This window comes from Echiichthys vipera (genome assembly GCF_963691815.1).
Source record: "Echiichthys vipera genome assembly, chromosome: 5".
In the NCBI taxonomy this organism is placed as follows: domain Eukaryota; kingdom Metazoa; phylum Chordata; class Actinopteri; order Perciformes; family Trachinidae; genus Echiichthys; species Echiichthys vipera.
The window spans coordinates 2,728,236-2,749,002 of record NC_139830.1 but is presented as its reverse complement, the minus strand read 5'-3'; the positions used below and the strand labels follow the sequence as shown (position 1 = coordinate 2,749,002).

The 20,767-nt window shown below is 46.1% G+C and overlaps 2 protein-coding genes across 5 annotated transcripts in view; one reads left to right on the top strand and one right to left on the bottom strand.

The window, feature by feature from the left end:
* Nucleotides 1-2,786, top strand: part of aamdc (adipogenesis associated, Mth938 domain containing) — a 56,118-nt gene extending 53,332 nt beyond the window's left edge. Inside the window, exons 1-4 of one of the 4 annotated variants that reach the window (XM_083913591.1) lie at nucleotides 608-685; nucleotides 1,775-1,924; nucleotides 2,013-2,108; nucleotides 2,556-2,786. In XM_083913591.1, coding sequence (XP_083769717.1) covers nucleotides 1,793-1,924; nucleotides 2,013-2,108; nucleotides 2,556-2,696 — 369 coding nt within the window. In that variant the 5' untranslated portion in view covers nucleotides 608-685; nucleotides 1,775-1,792 and the 3' untranslated portion in view covers nucleotides 2,697-2,786. Of the gene's footprint in view, nucleotides 1-607; nucleotides 686-1,748; nucleotides 1,925-2,012; nucleotides 2,109-2,555 lie in introns of those variants that run through there. The other 3 variants (XM_083913592.1, XM_083913593.1, XM_083913594.1) reach the window with 3 other exon arrangements.
* Nucleotides 2,787-3,695: 909 nt separating this feature from the next.
* ints4 (integrator complex subunit 4) lies at nucleotides 3,696-16,246 on the bottom strand. Its single transcript, XM_083913602.1, has 24 exons — nucleotides 16,189-16,246; nucleotides 15,233-15,427; nucleotides 14,955-15,072; nucleotides 13,828-13,934; nucleotides 13,591-13,705; nucleotides 12,766-12,851; nucleotides 12,608-12,658; nucleotides 12,405-12,493; nucleotides 11,897-12,017; nucleotides 11,694-11,765; nucleotides 11,418-11,592; nucleotides 10,850-11,055; nucleotides 10,039-10,181; nucleotides 9,774-9,889; nucleotides 9,319-9,452; nucleotides 9,056-9,210; nucleotides 8,186-8,279; nucleotides 7,977-8,057; nucleotides 7,757-7,887; nucleotides 7,535-7,594; nucleotides 6,238-6,397; nucleotides 5,964-6,107; nucleotides 4,896-5,016; nucleotides 3,696-3,997 (listed from the first exon to the last, which is right to left on the bottom strand). The coding sequence occupies exons 1-24, from the start codon at nucleotides 16,240-16,242 to the stop codon at nucleotides 3,795-3,797; spliced, it is 2,931 nt and encodes a 976-aa protein (XP_083769728.1). The 5' UTR covers nucleotides 16,243-16,246; the 3' UTR covers nucleotides 3,696-3,794.
* Between the last annotated feature and the right edge of the window lie 4,521 nt (nucleotides 16,247-20,767).

Genomic DNA, 20,767 nt, shown 5'->3' with positions numbered 1-20,767 from the left:
CACATGATTTTAATGCACAGTTAATGTATTATGTAAATGAATATATATATATATATATATATATATATATATATATATAAAGTGTCTTTAAATATCTTATTCACAAGCAAATATTATGTTTGCATAATACAGACGCAAAAGTTACACCATAGATACAAAGCATGAAAACATAAATCAAATCAAAATAAATTAAACACTAACTAAATGTGACAGACATTGTGGTTAAACGTAGATTTATACAATATACAACAACACGCAGCGTGCAGTTTAGCAGCAGATGAAATAAAATAAGTACAAACTAAAGAAGTCATAAGTGAAAGGAGTGATTATTGTAACAATGTTAAAGTGTAGCAGCGTTTCTGACGTGGTGTTTACTGCCCTCTAATGGTTTTACTGAACAAGTCACCTTCATGGCACCTCTTCCGGTGAACACCTTTCAAAATAAAGCGATCCAACTGAAGCAACAACAACAAACAAAGTGTTGTTTTAAAAAGAAGAACACGTGAGAGACGTGAGAGCTGTCACTGATGTAAGAAGATGATCAGTGTTTGTTTCACACATGAGTGAAACTGAACGGTGTGTGTCCCTTTAATTACACGTGTGTGTGTGTGTGTGTGTGTGTGGGTGTGCCCAGTCTGTTGACATCAGGGAGAATAAGCAGCAGCAGCAGCAGCAGCAGTTTCAGGTGAGCAGGATTTCCTGTTGCAGGTTTTCAGGACCTTCCACAGCAGCAGCATCGTTGCAGCTGTTTCTCTTGTTTCTTTGAACCCGCTGAGTTTGGAGCAACGACCCAGTTTTGACGGTTCTGCTCCGGTGGGACAGTGAGACGGTCTGGGGTCAGGACAGGAATAGCTCCAGGCACCAGCTCCTGGCACCAGCTCCTGGCACTGGGGCCTTTTGGCTTTTATTTTGCAGCTGACTAATGCTGATCTCAGCAGATTTTCTGGAAGTTAATACATCTCTGCGGCTTCTACAACATGGATATTAACACACAGTATATTCAATAGCACTACCAATACTTCATTCTTTTAGAATGGAGTAGCTGCTATAGCTTAATATTATATATTGTCTTATAATAGACATAATAAATAGTTACAAGGCGTCTGCACTCACAGAGTTTACTTTTTTTAAATGGATTTTGTGTCCATTCTTAGTGATTTTGGGTTTCTTTGTGGTGGTTTTGAGTCTCTTTGAAGCGGTTTTGCATGTTTTTGTGCTGGTTTAGCATCTATTTACAGCCCCTTCTTATCTTTTTTTGGTCTTTTTGCCTCTCTTTAGTTACGTTGTAGTCGTTTTGGGTTTCTTTGTGGTGGTTTTGAGTCTCTTTGAAGCTGTTTTGCATGTTTTGGTGCTGGTTTGGCATCTATTTACAGCCCCTTTTCATCTTTTCTTGGTCTTTTTGCCTCTCTTTAGTTACGTTGTAGTCATTTTAACTCATTTGTAGTGAGTATATGGAATTCTTTTGCTAGTTTATCGTGTCTTTGTGATCATTGTGTTTTTTTAAAGCAACGTCAGGACCCCTTACCCCTTTGGCACGTTCAGTAATCCGTCCAGGTGTATTAGTAATTTACCTCTGTGACTCAGAAACTACAGGGATGACACAAATATACTTGTTTCCCTGGACAGTTCGTTTACGCTGTTGGGACACGTTGAACAGGGAAGGAGAGAGGCGAGGCATCATTTCACAACCATGTTTAAAGTAGTTGTCAGGCTTTGTTGTAACCCTGTGACGTGTACGTACTCCGCAGTCATCATCTACCTCTTCGTCTTGCAGTAGACAGCCTCACACAACATGTCCTCTCCAGAGATCGCCTCTCTGTCCTGGGGCCACATGAAGGTGAAGGGATGCTCCTCGGGCTACAAGGACTGTAAGGTGTGGCCCGGAGGCAGCCGGGCCTGGGACTGGAGAGAGACTGGGACTGACGTGAGTGGAAACAAAAGCATTATCCTTAAATACATGGACAACAGGACCTGAGACATGCTCACACACTATCTGGTCTTTCCCTCCACAGCATCACCCCGGGGTGCAACCTGCCGATCTGGAGGAGGTGCTGAAGAAGGGAATAGAGCTGCTGGTCATCGGCAGAGGCATGAGTGAAGCTCTGCAGGTACAACACATTTACAATGCGTGACTAACTAATGCATGGATGGATCACAGAACGGGGCCCACCAGGCACAGGCACAGGGGCCCATCAGGCACAGGCCCAGGGGCCCATAGGGTCAAGGGCCCTGAGTCACAAAATGTTGCTGAAAAAAACACAAAACAATCACGCAAAATGACCACAAATCCACACAAATCCACACAAAACCACTTTAAATGACACATATTGATCCAAAACATCAGCCAAATTGACTAAATTAGATGCAAAACCATCAAAGATGTAAAACAACTTTAAAAACAATTAAAAACTGTACACAAGGAGGTGCGATAAAATAAAAAATATCTGCAAAACACCACAAGAAGATGAGTAAACGACTAAAAACAGACGCAAAACACCACAAAAAGATGAGGAAATGCCTAAAAACAGACGTGAACCTGCCGTCTCTTCTCTCAGGTCCCCCCCTCCACTCTGGACTACGTGACGCAGAGAGGTGTCGATGTCAGAGTCCTGCAGACGGAGAAGGCGGTCGCTGAATACAACAAACTGGTCGGCCAGGGCGCCAAGGTGGGAGGGGTCTTCCACTCCACCTGCTGATGACGTCACCGACTTTCAACAAGTTCTTGGTTCTTATTTCAAATGTTATATGAAATTAAAGATGCGATATGAGTAAATTTGATTTTAGAAGTCATCTTTGTGTCTGTGAGGTAAAAGACAGATCATCAGAGCTCTCATCTCATCTCATCTCATCTCATCTTCAGCCTCTTATCCGTGGTCGGGTCTCGGGGGCAGCAGCTCCAGCAGGGGACCCCAAACTTCCTTTTCCCGGGCCACATTAACCAGCTCTAACTGGGGGATCCTGAGGCGTTCCCAGGCCAGTGTGGAGATCTAATCTCTCCACCTGGTCCTGGGTCTTCCCCGAGGCCTCCTCCCAGCTGAATGTGCCTGGAACACCTCCCTAGGGAGGCGCCCAGGGTTCATCCTTACCAGATGATCCTGAACCACCTCAACTGGCTCCTTTCAACGCAAAGGAGCAGCGGCTCTACTCCGAGTTCCTCACGGATGCTGAACTTCTCCCCCTCTCTCTAAGGGAGACTCCAGACCCCCTCCTGAGGAAACACATTTCAGCCGCTTGTACCCGCGACCTGGTTCTTTGGGACCCAGCTTTCATGACCACAGGTGAGGGTAGGAACCAGGACTGAGGGTAGATCCAGAGCTTTGTCTTCCTCAGCTCTCTTTTGGTCACAACGGTGCGGTAGAGCGACTGCAGCTCCGCCCCCGCTGCTCCGATTCTCCGGCCAAACTCACGCTCCATCGTCCCCTCACTCGTGAACAAGATCCCGAGGTACTTGAACTCCTTCACTTGGGGTCAGGACTCATTCCCTACCTGGAGTAAGCGATCATTGGAGGTGGTGTTTGCAAATGCTAATGAATGCATAGATGAGTACATGTATTTCTGCACAAAATAAGATGAGAGCATGAATCATATCATGACGTTTGTCTTTATCAGAAACTATAAAGTACAAAAATACAAACACAAGTGACACACCACGAGTTCAAAGTGTGTGTTCCTAAGACTGAACCATAAATTATTTTCACACGCTCCGCTGCCCAAACTTTTAAAAAACGTGTTTCTGCACAGTTCTGAATTCATGAAGGTCCAGCATCCTCAGAGAGTTCACGTCTGTGGTTGTGTCAGCGTCTGGCGGGTTTGGGCATGATGTAGACTTTGACGGACTTGCTGAACGGGATGGTTCCCTCCACGGCGGCGTCCGGCGGCGGGAGGCCATCGATGCTGTCGCTCCATCCCTGCTTGGAAGCTGAAGAAGGGGAGGAGGAGAGGGAGGTGGAGGAGGAGCTGTAGGCCAGCAGGAGACGCACCTCGATCTGAGACGGCTCTGAGAGAGAGAGAGAGAGAGAGAGAGAGAGAGAGAGAGAGAGAGGAAGACGGATGATGACACGATATCTAGATACAGCCCAGGATCCAGAGGAAAACTATAAATACATTTTAAAAACATATGGCGGCTAACGCTGGCGTCAAAGGATCTGGATGTCGGACTTTTTAATTGGTCTTCCGGACTACAACCGCACAAGCTCCAGGACAGACGAGAGCCTTTACCCGCCCTTTATTAAAAAATCAACCCTACATCTCATCTCATCTTCAGCCTCTTATCCGGGGTCGGGTCGCGGGGGCAGCAGCTCCAGCAGGGGACCCCAAACTTCCCTTTCCCGGGCCACATTAACCAGCTCTAACTGGGGGATCCTGAGGCGTTCCCAGGCCAGTGTGGAGTTCTAATCTCTCCACCTGGTCCTGGGTCTTCCCCGAGGCCTCCTCCCAGCTGGACGTGCCTGGAACACCTCCCTAGGGAGGCGCCCAGGGTTCATCCTTACCAGATGATCCTGAACCACCTCAACTGGCTCCTTTCAACACAAAGGAGCAGCGGCTCTACTCCGAGTTCCTCACGGATGCTGAACTTCTCCCCCTCTCTCTAAGGGAGACTCCAGACCCCCTCCTGAGGAAACACATTTCACACGCTTGTACCCGCGACCCCGGATAAGCGGTTGAAGATGAGATGACAAAAATACACGTGAAGCATGAAAAATGTGGGGGATCTGTGTGGACTAATGTGTGCCCCGTAAAAAGAGGGTAGAGGAGAGCGTGCAGCGTGAGCGGTAAACTGCAAAATCGCAGCGCAATGTTGCTTTTTCACCGCGGTAAGAACAAATCAATGCGGTCACAGCCCTATCTCCTGTAGATGGAGTAGAAAACTTGAGGAGAGTGTGTAGTCCACTGACCTGTCCACGCGGTGTGTGAGAGGTAAACCTGTGTGATGAGTCTGTGTCTGTCAGGGCCCGGCTTTCTGAAGTCTCCAGGTTTAGGATGGATCACGTGACTCTGGCCGTCTGGATACAGGACCTGCAGAGACCGGAGGAGTGTGTGACGTTCATGTCCAGAGGCGATGAGCGTGTGTGTGTGTGTGTGTGTGTGTGTGTGTGTTTAGTTTCAGGACAACAATGAATGTAGCTGTTCAAGTGTGATTCCCACATAAAATCATCCCCTGGTCTTTTTCAGCACTTACACTCTACTTTTTTGTTGTGTAACAGCGACCCGCTAACAGCCGGACGTGGCTAACGGTGATTAGCTCGGGGCAGTACGGTGAAGGCATTCAAAGGTCTATTTTAACCACTAATACTGCTGAAAATAACAGCAAACCTCTGCAGCAGCATGAGAAGAGTCCCTACACACAAAACAAAGCAGCAACAACGTAGTTAGTGAAGCCAGAGTTTATTAAAGAGTGTTTTAAAGACTTACCTACTGGCCCCTGTACCAGCTCCTCTCATAGTAAAGTCCATTACAGTGGAAGGAGCCCATTGGTGCTTTGTTTTGTGTGTAGGGACTCTTCTCATGCTGCTGCAGAGGTTTGCTGTTAGTTTCAGCAGCATTAGTGGTTAAAAAGGACCTTTGAATGCCTTCACCGCGCTGCCCTGAGCTAATCACTGTTAGCCACGTCCAGCTGTTAGCCTCTCTCCTGGATTTCTCTGTTAATACTTGTCTCTAAAAAACTGCCTTGATGACTTATTGGATGTATATAAGTGCGGAAAAAGAGCAAAGGGAGGATTTTGCGCTGGAATTACACTTTAAGCAGAGTTCAAGGTTTTTCCACAGACAGTTTTAACAAAACTCATATTTTATTCATCTATCACACAACCATATTTAAAAACTGTATATTACCTGATCTGAAGTGAACTTAGTTTTTATTTTGTTGCCTTTTCTGACCCCAGATTAATTCTGAAAAGCTTAAAAACACTAAACAGCTGGTTACAGTCTATGAAAGCTGGCTGAAGACTAAATCTGAAGCTGACCTGCACTTTCACGGTGTTCTGCGGGTCCTGGACATGCTCCAGCGTCGCGTCGATGTCTAGCGCCACCACCAGGCCGGTGGTGAACCTCAGCGGGTTGTCGGACTCCCCAGTCGGCTCTATGATGGTGGCTGTCGCCCGATGGATCTGTCGACCGGCGGGGAAACGTTCACGAAGACAAAACAGCGCTCCGTTAAACAAAATGTGCGTCTCGGCTGTGGATGAAACTCATTTTAACAGATGTGTGTGTGTGTGTGTAGAGACTCCTTCACTGTACCTGTTCAGGCAGCCGGATCTGCAGCAGGCCGCTCTGTCTCAGAGTCGCCTGGAGGATCTTCACCATCTCCACCGGTTTACAGGACGACAGCCGCGGCATCAGCTCCAGGAGCTTATCCACAAAACTGTCCTGCAGGTGGGGCAGCTCTGCCAGAAACAGCCTGAGGGAAGCAGAGAACATGGACTCAAGAAAGAGTGAGAGGAGAGACAGCAGGTGGATGAACCGACTATGGGAACGTCCACACGATCGAAAACCGACTCCAAACGCTGTAGTACCCATGCCAGGCCTGGAGGTGGCGCTGTAACTGCCACAGAAATACACCAACAATGGAGAAGAAGAGACGGGGAGACGCTGTGGAGAATCCAAACACCGGAGAGCTTCTCTCCAAATCCTCCTCCATCCTAGAGACAAACGTGTCCCTGGTTCTGGTCTTAGTGGAGACTTTGGTGCTGTTCTGGACTCTGATGCACCCATCACTCTGCAGTTAGTGTCCTCACTGAGCAGAGGGTGCTGCTGGGAGCCCCATCACTCTGCAGTTAGTGTCCTCACTGAGCAGAGGGGGCTGCTGGGAGCCCCTTCACTCTGCAGTTAGTGTCCTCACTGAGCAGAGGGGGCTGCTGGGAGCCCCTTCACTCTGCAGTTAGTGTCCTCACTGAGCAGAGGGGGCTGCTGGGAGCCCCTTCACTCTGCAGTTAGTGTCCTCACTGAGCAGAGGGTGCTGCTGGGAGCCCCTTCATTCTGCAGTTAGTGTCCTCACTGAGCAGAGGGGGCTGCTGGGAGCCCCTTCACTCTGCAGTTAGTGTCCTCACTGAGCAGAGGGGGCTGCTGGGAGCCCCTTCACTCTGCAGTTAGTGTCCTCACTGAGCAGAGGGTGCTGCTGGGAGCCCCTTCACTCTGCAGTTAGTGTCCTCACTGAGCAGAGGGAGCTGCTGGGAGCCCCTTCCCCGTCCCAAAGCACTCCCAGGCGCCACTTTCTCACTACATTTAGAGACTTTTCACAGCTTCTTAGAACTGGATTTAGAAACAGAGCCTAGAGCAGTTTAGCTCCTTATTCAGAGCATCAGGGAAAAGGGAGAAATCTGTGCTGGGCCTCATTCAGTCCCATGCATGTGGCTCAGAGTCCAGTTCAGTCAACAGTCTCTGGGTCCGTCTCTGTCCTCTCACGCAGCAGCAGTGTTGTTGTTATGCGACGCCACGGGGTTAGAGGGCGGAGGTGGGGCGGTGACGGCATCATTTAACAAAGTCTGAGGTTTCACCGTCCAGACCACAACGCAGCTATTAGACGCAAAGATCTCACCTCTGAAACGACTCAATGTCCTGCAAGAACTTCTCACAGCTGCTGATGAGAGGATCCAACCTGCAGAGAAATGACAAGGGTCTGCATAATGATGTGGTCCACATGAAGTCTTAAAATGTATACGGTGTTAGTGTGTGTGTGTGTGTGTGTGTGTGTGTGTGTGTGTGTGTGTGTGTGTGTGTGTGTGTGTGTGTGTGTGTGTGTGTGTGTGTGTGTACTGACCCTTGCCTGGTGCGTGCAGTGAGGATGAGCTGCAGAGCTTTGGCCTGGAGGCGAACGTGATGTATGGTGGCGACCTGTCTGCTTTCCAAACCGCTGTACAGAAACTGCAGCTTGTACGTCTCCTCCAGGATCTGCAAACATGACCACACACACACGTTTAAACAGACACCCCAAACGATGTCACAGGTGTGTGTGTGTGTGTGTGCGTGTGTGTGCTGACCTGTTGAGCTGCTGCTGTGGCTGTGACGTTCTGCTTGAGGCAGAGAGGGACGGCCATGTTCCACAGCTTCTCCTGCAGAGCCTGAGGACACGAAGCAAAGTTAACTTTGAAGCCACCGCTCTGTTTCCTTAAATGTTACTTTAAACATAGGAGTTACCAAACAAATATGAATCAAAGCTGAATAGACAGAATCACACACACACACACACCTTCATGAGCAGCAGCTGGCAGCGCAGATATGTGGCACAGAAGTCCGCAGCCCCAGCGAGCTCTGTCTGCAGCTCCCCGAGCCGCCGCAGGTCTCTGACAGACGGACGAGAAGAGGACAGAGACATAAACAAACTCCTCCTTATCCATCGATCGAAGACGGTGATGCGTTCAAAGACTCACCAAATACATTCGTCATTTTACCAAATAATCCAATCATAAAACGATCGCCGACCATATTCAGAGTGCTGGGTGACCTTCCCCCCTTTTTTTGCACACATCTTATTCAATTAAACTATATTAATAGATAGTACTCTAGTACTATATTATACTCTTTTTTTTTTCACCTTTACCTTTACCCTACACACTGCCATGACACAGAGCTGGACTTAAATCAGCAAAGTAAAAACTAAAAGCGGTGGTTATCTCCTGACGGAGCAGAAGCAGAACTAACCCTTCATCTTCTGAAATAATCAACGGTGTGTGAATGCGTAAAAAATGGTCTTTTTCGGCACTTACATACATCAAATAAGGGCGCACTCACACTGTCCATCCGTACCGTGCCCAAACAGGTTTTACGGGTAAAGTCTGGTTCCTTTGACCAGTGTGAGTGCAGCGGTATCGCATCGAGGAGCGGCACGCTTGGCGACCACGGCCCGTTTGGGAGAGGTGGGCTTTAGTAAAGCACGTTTGCACGTGTACGAGCATGAGGCCATCATTACCAAAAATAAAACTTTAATAGGTACTGTACGTTACTCAGAATGTCTAAGACGGATGAAATAAATAACTAAAGTATGGCTTCCTGCTTGCTTCTTCTCATGTCACATAGTTTGTGTGCGTGTGTGTGTGTGTGTGTGAGTGTGAGTGTGTACCTTATGGTGAAGTTCAGCAGGTCCTGGGCTCCAGGTGCTTCCAGGTTCTGGATGGTGCTGACCCTGATCAAACTCTGCTGAAGGAAGAGCTGAGCTGATTCGACAGAACCGGAACCGCACCGCGAGTCCAACAAGTCCAGACCGTTGCCTGGCAACTAACAAAGACAGGACAGTTAGAGGGGAGACGGTGAGCGTCCCACTGACTGTGTAAAGGGAGAGTTGTGTAAAGGGTTGTGTGTGTGTGTGTCGTGGTACATACTCACTCTTAGCGCTGGTACGAGGTGTGACAGACTGTCCCTCAGGTAGGCGTAGTGTCTGAAGGTGTGGTCAGAGAACAGCGCCGACATGGTGGGACACGACTTGGCGGCGTTGAACACCAGCACCAAAACGGCAATGTCTGACATCGACAACCAGAGTCAAGAAAGAAAAACACAGTTGACAGGTCCAGAGGGGAGGGAACCATCATCTTCTAACTATTTTTTTGCTCCGTTTTTAGAAAATACAACTAAAGCCAAGGTTTGGTTTTGATTTGTTTTCTGCGTATTGATGAAAATGTTTCATTGTGTTCATGATAAAATACTGAAACACTGTCTTCTACTGTCTTTTCACTTGAGCCTACAAACTTTCTCTCAACAAGAAATCTAAAGAATGGGTCAAGGACATGGGTTTTTTTGCAACACATTAAGTGTTTCGAGATGCTCAGGTGTGTGAAGGATACAGGCCGGGTCGTCCATGTCGGGCTCTGGTGTGTCGAAGTACGGGTGTGTGCTGAGCAGCTCGGGAACCAGCGGCAGCACCAGCGTTGGGTGCCGGGAACCCAGGAACTTCAGACACCTGAGGGGAAAGAAGACAATCAGTCATCCAGTCATCAACTGACAAAGAAAATAACACAACGCTGTTTTATAACTACATGATCGAGGTGGATTTATTCATTTACAGCAATTTATACGTTTTAAATAAATGAAAAGCACTGAGAGTCTTACTTCCAGACAGAGTTGCGGTCGGTGGGATACTTGTTGAGGTTCTTGAGCAGCTCCAGCAGAGCCAGCTGGATACACTCTTTAGTGGAGACGTTGGTGTAACAAATTAATTCATGGAGAGCTTCTCTGATGTCTCGAGACGAGTCCTGGAGAGCAAACAGCGACTTCATCAACGTGCACGTGTAAGATACAAAACCACGCTTCAGGGCGCACTCACACTGTCCTTCCGCACCGGGCCAAATCAGGTTTTTCGGGTCAAGCCTAGTGCGTTTGACCAGTGTGAGTGCAACCACTCCGCGCATAACTGCGGCCAGCTGGCCGTCCACAGCCCGTCTGAGAGAGGTGGGCTTTTGTAAAGCATGTTTGCAAATGTACGACCACGAGCGTGATGCCTACGGCGGTTCTGATGTCATTTCCTGTGCGCCTGTTGGGACGTAGAAAAAAGAAGGAGGGACCATGGGTGGACATTTCAAAACAATGGCGGTGAAAGGTTCACGTTGGTGTGATGTGGAGGTGGAGTGTTTACTGCAGATTTGGTCGATGAAAAGATTCAAAAACAGTCGACAAGACGCACAAAAACTCTGAGGTCTACGGAAAGATCTGGAAACAAAGCCACGCATCGCCATGACGTCATCAATGCGTGTGACGTGTTACGGCGTGATGACGTATAGGCAGCAAGAAGCATTCGCCGAGGCCCAGGTAGTGTGAGGACAAATGGGCCTGAAGGGGGGGACAAGGACCCTAAAGCAGGGGGCGCGGTGCGGAAGGACAGTGTGAGTGCGCCCTCGGTTTCAGGGTTTCAAGACAGTTTTACCTCCAGCACGGCCAGCACGGTATCCAGCTGGTCCTCTCTCAGCGTTATGTGGGTGGAGATCTCTCGCAGCACGTGGATGGACTGCAGCCTCACTTCCTCGATCTCGTCGTTGAACATGTCGACCAGGAAGTCCAGGCACTTTTCGGCGAAGCTGGGAGACGAGCGAGCCAGCTGGCACAGCGCCTCCACCGCCGCAATACGGACCTCTGAAACAACATCAAAGACTCCAGCGTGAAAAGCATCGTTAGATATGTAACACGGTAAAAAAGAATAACAGAGAGGAAGGTGAGTGAAGACTGGAGGAGAGAACATTTTTATGACTTTCTTGAATGTTTCAATTTAACTTTAAACTTTGTTGACTGTAAAAATCAACATGCAATGGGAGAAAAGCCTTCAGTAACACATTGGATGTCTCTTTTTTGGGGGGACGTGAACGGATTCAGTGGGAATATCCAATCAACCAAACAAAAATAAGATACGAGGTCTCAGATAAATCCCTCTTTTGCTCCTTATTTGACTTTAAATCAGCAAAATCATTATTACGTCTGGAAACACGAGCGTCACGTACCGAACATCTCGTCCTCCAGGCCGTGAACGAAGGCGCCGCAGGCCCCTGAGGCGATGAGGTTGACCGTGTTTGTGTCTAGCTTCTCCTTCGGGGCGTCGTCGGCCCACTTCCTGCCCGAAGAAAATTCTCCAGAAGTGAAGAGTTCCTTGGCCCGTTCGTGAGCCGTACGCTTCCTCTGGACACAGACGGAGGGAGGGGAGGTGAGTTGACGTTATTAGACCATATCATCGTGTTCACAGACATCTGTTATCTGAACACACTTCCATTCCTGCTCACCCTCAGATCTGACATCAGCTTCTTGTCCAACGTCTGCTCCAGAAATTGAGGACTGACCTGCAGCATCGAACCCTGACACACAAAAGGAAAGACTCACTTCTGAGCGTTGCATTTGGGTTCCTCACTCAGCTCCTGTCTGTCTTATATAGATGAAAGCAGCTGTGTGAAATTAACATTGTGTGTGTGTTGCTCTGTTCCCTCACCAGGGTTTTGGCGCCCTGCACCCGGACCATCCAGGAGCCGTCGCTGACCATGTGACTGATCTTCCCGAATGCGTCGTCAACGAGTCGGATCTCCTCATTGGATGACGGGATGGGCACGATGCTGATTGGACACGCAGAGCAGTCAGTCAGTTAGTTCCAGGTAAATAAATAAAAATATCAACCATCAACACAACAAATACAATCAGGACCATAAACCGTCCTCTTCCTCCATTTCATGCCCTCTCTCCTTTTCATCTGAGCTGTTTGAAGAAGGCTTTAATCTGAGTTCTGATCGTTCGAATGCTTCAGCTATTTGTTGTAAAGCGCTGTGAGGAGAAGTGAGTCAGTTTATCAGATGGTTTGGATGATGACGTGTGGATATGAGCGGTCAGACGGCTTTGGACGGATCCGAAAAACGCAGATATCAAACACGCTCCAAGAGTTTAACGATGATAAAAGTTTCAGGGTCAGCATGTGTTGATCCCTCTGATCATCACTATCGTCTCACCTTTCTGGGTACAGCTGACTGAGCACCCAAACCATCTGCACGGCTGCAGAGCGGACCTGCTCATAATCATCTGACAGTAACCTGCAGGCCTGCAAACACACACACGCACACACACACAGAGACACACACATCCACTGTGAGGAAGGTCTGTTTACTCCAGGGTTTCCATTTATGTTCTCAGGGTTCAGTAACGATGTTGTTACCTGGTCATAAATGATCTCATGGATCTTCATTCCTCTGTCATGCAGCTGTAGCTGGAAAACAAACACACACAGAAGGATCCATGACTGGGGTTTCTACCTGCTGATTGAACGAACACGAGTGTGGTGCTGGTGAAGTGCTGGTGTTGCCGCTGTCCTACCATGGCTTTGATAGCTGCAGTGCGGACTCGGGGGTCCTGGTCTCCGAAGTAGTCGCTGATGATACTCTGGACATCCCTCACTCCTCCTGGAGCGCCGAGCGACATGTAACATGACACGACAGAATCAGGATAACACAACAACACGCACACAGAGCCCAATCATGTCCCATAAATGTCAGTTTTTAAGAAGTGATATCAAAGATTTCTCACAGACGGCGGGGCGTAATAAAAGCGCAACAGCCCCATGAGGAACAATCATGTGAGGGTGCCCTCACACGGTCTACCCGTCCCGTGCCCCGTGCTTTAGGGTCCTTGTCCCCCCCTCCAGGCCCGTTTGTACTCACACTACCTGGGCCTCGGAGAATGCTTCTTGCTGCCTATACGTCATCACGCCGTAACACGTCACAAGCATTGATGACGTCATGGAGATGCGTGGCTTTGTTTCCAGATCTTTCCGTAGACCTCAGAGTTTTTGTGCGTCTTGTCGACTGTTTTTGAATCTTTTCATCGACCAAATCTGCAGTAAACACTCCACCTCCGCATCACACCAACGTGAACCTTTCACCGCCATTGTTTGAAATGTCCGCGCATGGTCCCTCCTTCTTTTTTCTACGTCCCAACAGGTGCACAGAAAATGACGTCAGAGCCGCCGTAGGCCTCGTGCTCGGTACGGCGTGGTACGGTTGCACTCACACTGGTCAAAGGAACTAGACTTAAGCCGTGAAACGTGCTTGGGCACGGGACGGATGGACAGTGTGAGTGCGCCCTGAAAGAGGATTTGGAGTCACAGTTCGATGTATGAAAATACTGAGCGGTGGCACGAACCAAATGAGGAGCCCAGTCCCTCGCTGTCTTTGGTCAATGGAGCGTCCACCATGCCGAGACATCCAAGGAGCTTCAGACACTTGTTCCTCACCCCGAAATACGTATCCGACAGGTGCTGAGGGGAAGAAAAGAGACAAAACACAGAAGAGTTTCGTTGCTTTATGCAGAGAGTCCTGCTGAGTCTCTAAAGAACACTTTAACGGTGAGTTTGTTCGATGTGTAAACTGTGTGTTTCACCTTGCAGGCCATCTCTATGAGCCTCTGTCTGACTGTGGGACTCTCGGGAAGTTGTGTACCGATGACCAGCAGAGTGTCCAGCAGCTGGGCGAGGACCTGATGGGACTCTGCACACACAGACACCTTTATGTTTTAATATCATCTTTAATTAGAAATCTAAACGTGACAACACTTCAGCTCTTCTCAGCCGGAACACTTTTCACTTAATAACTTATTAATACCACTTCACAAACATTGTGAAGGCAAAGCTCTAAAGAACAGAAACACAATTTATTTAAAGGAAATCTCTTTGGCAATTATGAACAAATAATGTAATGATGTGCATTTGTTTAAAGGTTGAATATGTAGAATCTTTACTAAAAGCTATATTTAAAAATAATAATAATACACCCGCGTTTGAGGGGTACAGAATGAAAGTGTTGCTTTTCCATAAAGAAATATATTTAGTCTGAATTAATATTTCAAATTTTTTGACGGCTTTGACAATGATTTTCTGTCCCGTTCTGTTTCCATGGTAGCAGCCAATAGCGTTGGGCGTTGCTGGTTGCCAGGGTTGTCTGTTGTTGGGTGCAGCTACTGTAGGCTGGCACCGGGTGAAATGGAGTTAGCCAATCCTGCAGCTGCTTGGGAGCCTCAGTGAAGGGGGCGTTCTTTGTCCCAGCAGCTGAGTGAGCGGAGACGGGCAACAACCAGAGTCACTATAGGCCGAGCATTCACTCCATGGACTGAGAGAAAGGAGAGGAACGCCATTCAAACGCACGCCCACATGGCTACGCTGCTCCTTGATGCTAACATCACTTTCATCTGCACTTAGCTGCAACAGCTAACGCTAACAGCTAACAGCTAACGGCTAACGCTTACTGTCAGTCAAACTCCTCTAATCCTTGTTTTGATGCTGTGATTTTCTGGAGAGGACGGGTTCAAACAGGCTCAAACAGACTCCGGTCTCCTGGAGCTACTGGGCCGGGTCTGACAAACCTGGCAACCCGACTGCTGGAGTTATTTTTTGTTGTTGCGACGACGATCTTGAGACACTAGATGGAGCTGTTCTGATCATTCTACAGATTCAACCTTTAAATGTGCTAATAAAAAAAAAGCAAGGTTCAAACTGCGTGAAGGCGTCTTACTCTCATTGTTGAGTGTGTTGATGGCGTCGTCTACGATGCAGTCGGGGCTGAAGCCCTGCGTCTTGGACAGCAGACCCAGCAGAGAGGCGATCTTCAGCCTCACAGAGTTATCCGGCTCCTGGGAGAGGACATCAGATGTGTTCAACTCAGACTGAACCGGGTAAACAGAACTTTAACAGTTACAGGCCACGTCTGAGCACAGCGGAGCTATTTTATTACAATGTTACAGAGAATATGACTATTACACACACATATTCCTGGATACGACGGTTCTTTACCTTGTAGTAGTGCTCCAACAGGATCCTGACCACACCCTCCACGCTCTCCACCTCCACGGGCTTGCGTGCGAACTGTAGCAGGTACTGCAGGGCGTCGGTGGAGTTCGTGGCCTTACAGAGGTCAATGTGCAGAGCCGCAGACTTGCTGGGTTTGGACAGACGCAGCTTCTTGGCCGGAGCTTCTTCATGGGGAATCTGTCATAGTAAAACGCGATTATTTCCCCAGATCGGTGCATCTCTAGTTTTTATGTATTTTTAGTCATTTTGCATGTTTTTGTGGTGGTTTTACATCTATTTTCCGTCAATTTGCATCTTTTTAATGTAGTTTTTATGTATTAGTAGTCAATTTGCATCTTTTTGTGGTGGTTTTACGTCTATTTTCAGTCCATTTGCATCTTTTTAAGGTGGTTTTTATGTATTAGCAGTCAATTTGCATCTCTTTGTTGTAGTTTTTGTATTAGCAGTCAAATTGCAACTTTTATGGTAGTTTTTATGTATTAGCAGTCAATTTGCATCTTTTTGTGGTGGTTTTACTTCTATTTTTAGTCAATTTGCATCTTTTTTTATGGTGGTTTTGATCAATTAATAGTCAAGTTGCATCTTTTTGTGGTGGCTTTTATGTATTAGCAGTCAATTTGCATCTTTTTGTGGTAGTTCTGCGTCTATTTTCAGTCATCTTGCATCTTTATAAGGTCGTTTTTATGAATTAATAGTCAATTTGCATCTTTTTGTGGTAGTTTTACGTCTATTTTTACACATTGTATTATTATTATGTTAAATATGACACTTATGTTGCACAAATGTCCCAGAGATGGCCTGTGTTGTGACGTTAGTTAGCCGTATATCATTATGCTAGCTAGCGGCCGGTTTGCTCTAAAGACCAACCGTCAACGTTAATTTTGAATTATTATTATTATTATTATTATTATTATTATGAGAGAGCTTCGCGTTCTCACCTGCACAACTCTGGAAAACTCCTCATAAACTCGCTTTTTCAGGTGCGCCGCCATGTTCAGAGAGAGACGGTTAGCGAAGCTTCAGCTAGCGACACACTATTGTCCCTCTGCACTTCCCGTAGCTACGGTAAGCGAGGTAAAACGCGCTTCGTAAATCACGCTCGTTCTTTTTTACTCGCAGTGATGAAGGAATAATAATTATGTAATACATCAATAAACCAATATGACCAGGAAATAAGTCAATAAATAAACAAACAAACAAATAAATAAATAAATAAATATAATTTTGAGTTAAAAGTCCCCCTGAACTAAATAAAAGTAAACATTTGAAAAGCATAATTAAAAAAACTAAACATTTTTATATTTATTTATTGAACCATGATGACTTATTTATATATTTATATTTATATAATATATCAATAAAACAATATGCCTATGAAATAAATAAATACATAAATAAATAAATAACTAAGTAAATAAATGGAATAAAGAGTTAAAAGTCCCCTGAAATAAACAAAACTAGTCATTTTAATTTCAAGTCTCATATAAAAACAATCAAGTACAAATTCACTTATTTTACTATGTTGACCTATTTATATATTTATATTTAAATGTATTTAATACATCAATAAACAAATATGACTATGAAATCAATAAATAAAATAAATAAATAAATAGAATTAGGAGTTAAAAGTCCCCTGAAATAAATAAAAGTATTCATTTTAAAAACCTAAAAACCATATATTTAAGGAACTATGCTGATTTATTTCTATATTTACATTTATTTTATATTTATGTATTTGTTTTCTTATTTATTCAGGATTCATTTTATAGCCATATTTATTTATTTCATTTCAAATCCCTGCTTTAAAAAGTAAAAGTAAAAGCATCCAAATGTGGGAAGAATTTCAAAATAAAACTTCTCATTGGACAGAATTTCAGAGTAAAATCTATCATCAGTGTAAAGAGTCTGTCAGTACTTAAAATAACTTTTTTTTTTTTAAGTTAGAATAAAATGATGGAAAATAGGTTTTGTAAAAATATTCAGTCAAAAAAGTCCAGACTTTTATGTTTAAGTGTTTATTTTTATATTTATAATTATTACAAGTTAACAAGTCACAAGTAAATGTAAAAATGTAAGTTGTAACATGCAGCACGTCTGTAACATGTTCATGATGTCTGGGATCTGTGGGCTGAAAAAAAGACAAGCAGACAACAAAAAGAAGAGAAATCCAGTTTAAAGCTGCAAAAAAAGTCATTTTGCATCTTTTTGTGGTGGTTTTGCATCTATTTTTAGTCATTTTACATCTTTTTGTGGTGGTTTTGCATCTATTTTTAGTCATTTTGCATCTTTTTGTGGTGGTTTTGCATCTATTTTTAGTCATTTTGCATCTTTTTGTGCTGGTTTTGCATCTATTTTTAGTCATTTTGCATCTTTTTGTGGTGGTTTTGCATCTATTTTTAGTCATTTTGCATCTTTTCTGGTGTTTTTTTGTGTTGGTTTTAGCTTAGCTTCATGTGTAAAATGTAAAAATGTAAGTTGTAACACGCAGCATGTCTGTAACATGTTCATGACTGGGGCTGAAAAAAAGACGAGCCAAGAAAAAGAAGAGAAATCCAGTTTAAAAACACAATTATTTCCCAGATACATCGATGAGCAGCGGGTTAAAGCTCGACGCCGGCTGCAGACGCCTTGGCCCTCTTACGGTCCCCTCTCCGTGTGAAGTATCCCACTGTGAGCACCATGAAGGGCAGAGCCGCACACAGCACGATGCGGCTGATGGGCAGCTGCACGGGACAATCTGTGGTGCCCGCGGGGACCCCTGGCTTCTGGGCGGGAGGAGGAGGAGGAGGAGGAGGGTTGGGGAACAGGAAGGAAGACGTGAAGTCCACAAACGCAGCCGCCGTGCTGCTGTTTTCCGAGGTGTTCACCTGACACCTCCACTTCCTGTCGTGGTCTTCCTGCCGAAGCGTTTTGACCAGAGTGATGTTGCAGCGAGTGCGGAGTCTGCGGATGATCTGCTCGTACCTGCGAAGACGAGAGGAACCACTTAAAATCACATCATGGACTTCCAGAACACAAAGCACCCAAATGTGGGTTAATCCACCGCTGGAAATAGTCCAGTTTTGCATCTATTTTTAGTCATTTTGCATCTTTTTGTGGTGTTTTGCATCTGTTTTTAGTCATTTTGCATCTTTTTGTGCTGGTTTTGCATCTATTTTTAGTCATTTTGCATCTTTTTGTGGTGGTTTTGCATCTATTTTCAGTCATTTTGCATCTATTTTTAGTCATTTTGCATCTTTTTGTGGTGTTTTGCATCTGTTTTTAGTCATTTTGCATCTTTTTGTGCTGGTTTTGCATCTATTTTTAGTCAATTTGCATCTTTTTGTGGTGGTTTTGCATCTATTTTCAGTCATTTTGCATCTATTTTTAGTCATTTTGCATCTTTTTGTGGTGTTTTGCATCTATTTTTATTCTTTTTGTGCTGGTTTTGCATCTATTTTTAGTCATTTTGCATCTTTTTGTGCTGGTTTTGCATCTATTTTTAGTCATTTTGCATCTTTTTGTGCTGGTTTTGCATCTATTTTTAGTCATTTTGCATCTTTTTGTGGTGGTTTTGCATCTATTTTTAGTCATTTTGCAACTTTTTGTGGTGGTTTTGCATCTATTTTTAGTCATTTTGCATCTTTTTGTGGTGGGTTTGCATCTATTTTTAGTCATTTTTTAATTCTCCGTTCTCTAACTTGATCCAATCATCCTCACCTACAGGAGTCTCCATCTCCTCTTTGACTCGGCCTCATTTCCTCTGAACAAAAAAGGGCATGTATGTGACGTTGGGGGGAGGGGCGTACGTCCATCTGGCTGACGTTTACCTCCGAGGAGAAGTGAGGGCCAGAGGCTAGCTGTCACTCAAGAGACCACACCCCTAATTATTCATACACTTTAACCTCCAATAAAATAAAAACTAGCCTGGTACAAAACAATACACCGCCCTCATTGTTGCCATGGAGATATGACCTAATCATACAGACTAGAATGTTCTTTTGTCCTTAAACAGGTTTAATGATGCTGTGTAAACGGCCTGTTTAACATGGGGGTCAATGAGAAACTGCTCTGTTATGAAACCTGCCCCTAGTGGACACTCAGAGAACTGACGTTTTTGGCACTTCCTGTTTGGATCAACCAGGAAGTAGCGGTGTTGGGGGCTTGGTGTGAAGAGAGAAAGCTGCTAACCTGGGGTCTGCGGGCAGCGTAGCACCGTCCTCAGCCGCCCAGCTGAGGACGAAAGCGCTGGAGTACGACTTGCAGCTCCCAGCATCATAGTAGGTGAAGAGGACGCAGCTCAGCGTGAGGTTTCCTCCGGGCCGCAGGTCAGTAATGCTGGAGGGGGAGGTGACGGTGAGGAGAGACAGGTAGACGTTAGTGACAGTGCTCCCCTGCATCAGGCACACGTAGGAGCCAGCGTCGTCCACGATGAGCTGGCGGAGGCTGACGGAGCAGTTGGGCGTGACGGACATGCGGCTGGACTTGTCCGAGTCCTCCCTCACCCGCCCCTCGCTGACCTCCTCGCTGTAGCGCACCTGGCCGCCTTTGTAGAAGGTCCAGGTGACGGAGGAGCAGTCTGGAGGACGTAGGCTGATGCACGGCAGCAGGGCGTCACCTCCCACTGTGCTGTACACGAACACTGAGTCTTTCTTCCTCTCTCTCTTCTCCGTCTCATCCTGTCTGCACCTCACACCTGCAAACACAAAAACGATGACTAGCTCGTTTAAAGGCGCCTTTCTAGTCATCTGACTACTCAAGGTGCTTTCACAGTGTTTGTCACATTCACCCGTTCACACTCACATTCACACTGATGGCAGTGGACATCTACAAACCATCTAATCTAATGTAACCATTCACACCACATTTACACACACATGTGCAGCGCGAGGAGCAATTCAGGGGTTCAGTGTCTTGCCCAAGGACACTTCGACATGTGGACCGGGGGAGCTGGGGATCAAACTGCCAATCTCTCGAATGGAGGACGACCCACTCTTCCTCTGAGCCACAGTCGCCCGATAGACACACAGAAGCACTCAAAACAGAGTTCCCACATCAAAAAATAGAGAATTAAATAGTAATAAAAGACACGAATGAGTAAATCTAAGTCGGTGAGAGACGACGTATGAACACATGATGACAGAGAGTGTTTGGTTCAGTTCATTTATGGATATATTCATCTTCATTCATTCATTCATCTTCAGCCTCTTGTCCCTGTCGTGGTCGTTGGGGGGGCTGGAGCCGATCCCAGGTGAAGTCGGGCATGAGGCGAGGTCCACCCTGGACAGGACGCCAGTCTATCACAGGACACAACCTCACTGTGTCTTCATAAGCACTGACTGAACGTTCAGGTAACATGAATGAACATGAAGTCATTTTTAAAGTCTCCCCTCATGAAAACGTTTGAAGTTCGTCCCTAAACGAATGAAAGATCACGCGTACCTGTGAGCATCAGAGCGGCCAGCAGCAGAACTCTCATCCTGTCGCAGGTGTGCGTCTCTCTGCTGCTGCTGCTACATGAGCTGCATTTCCTGT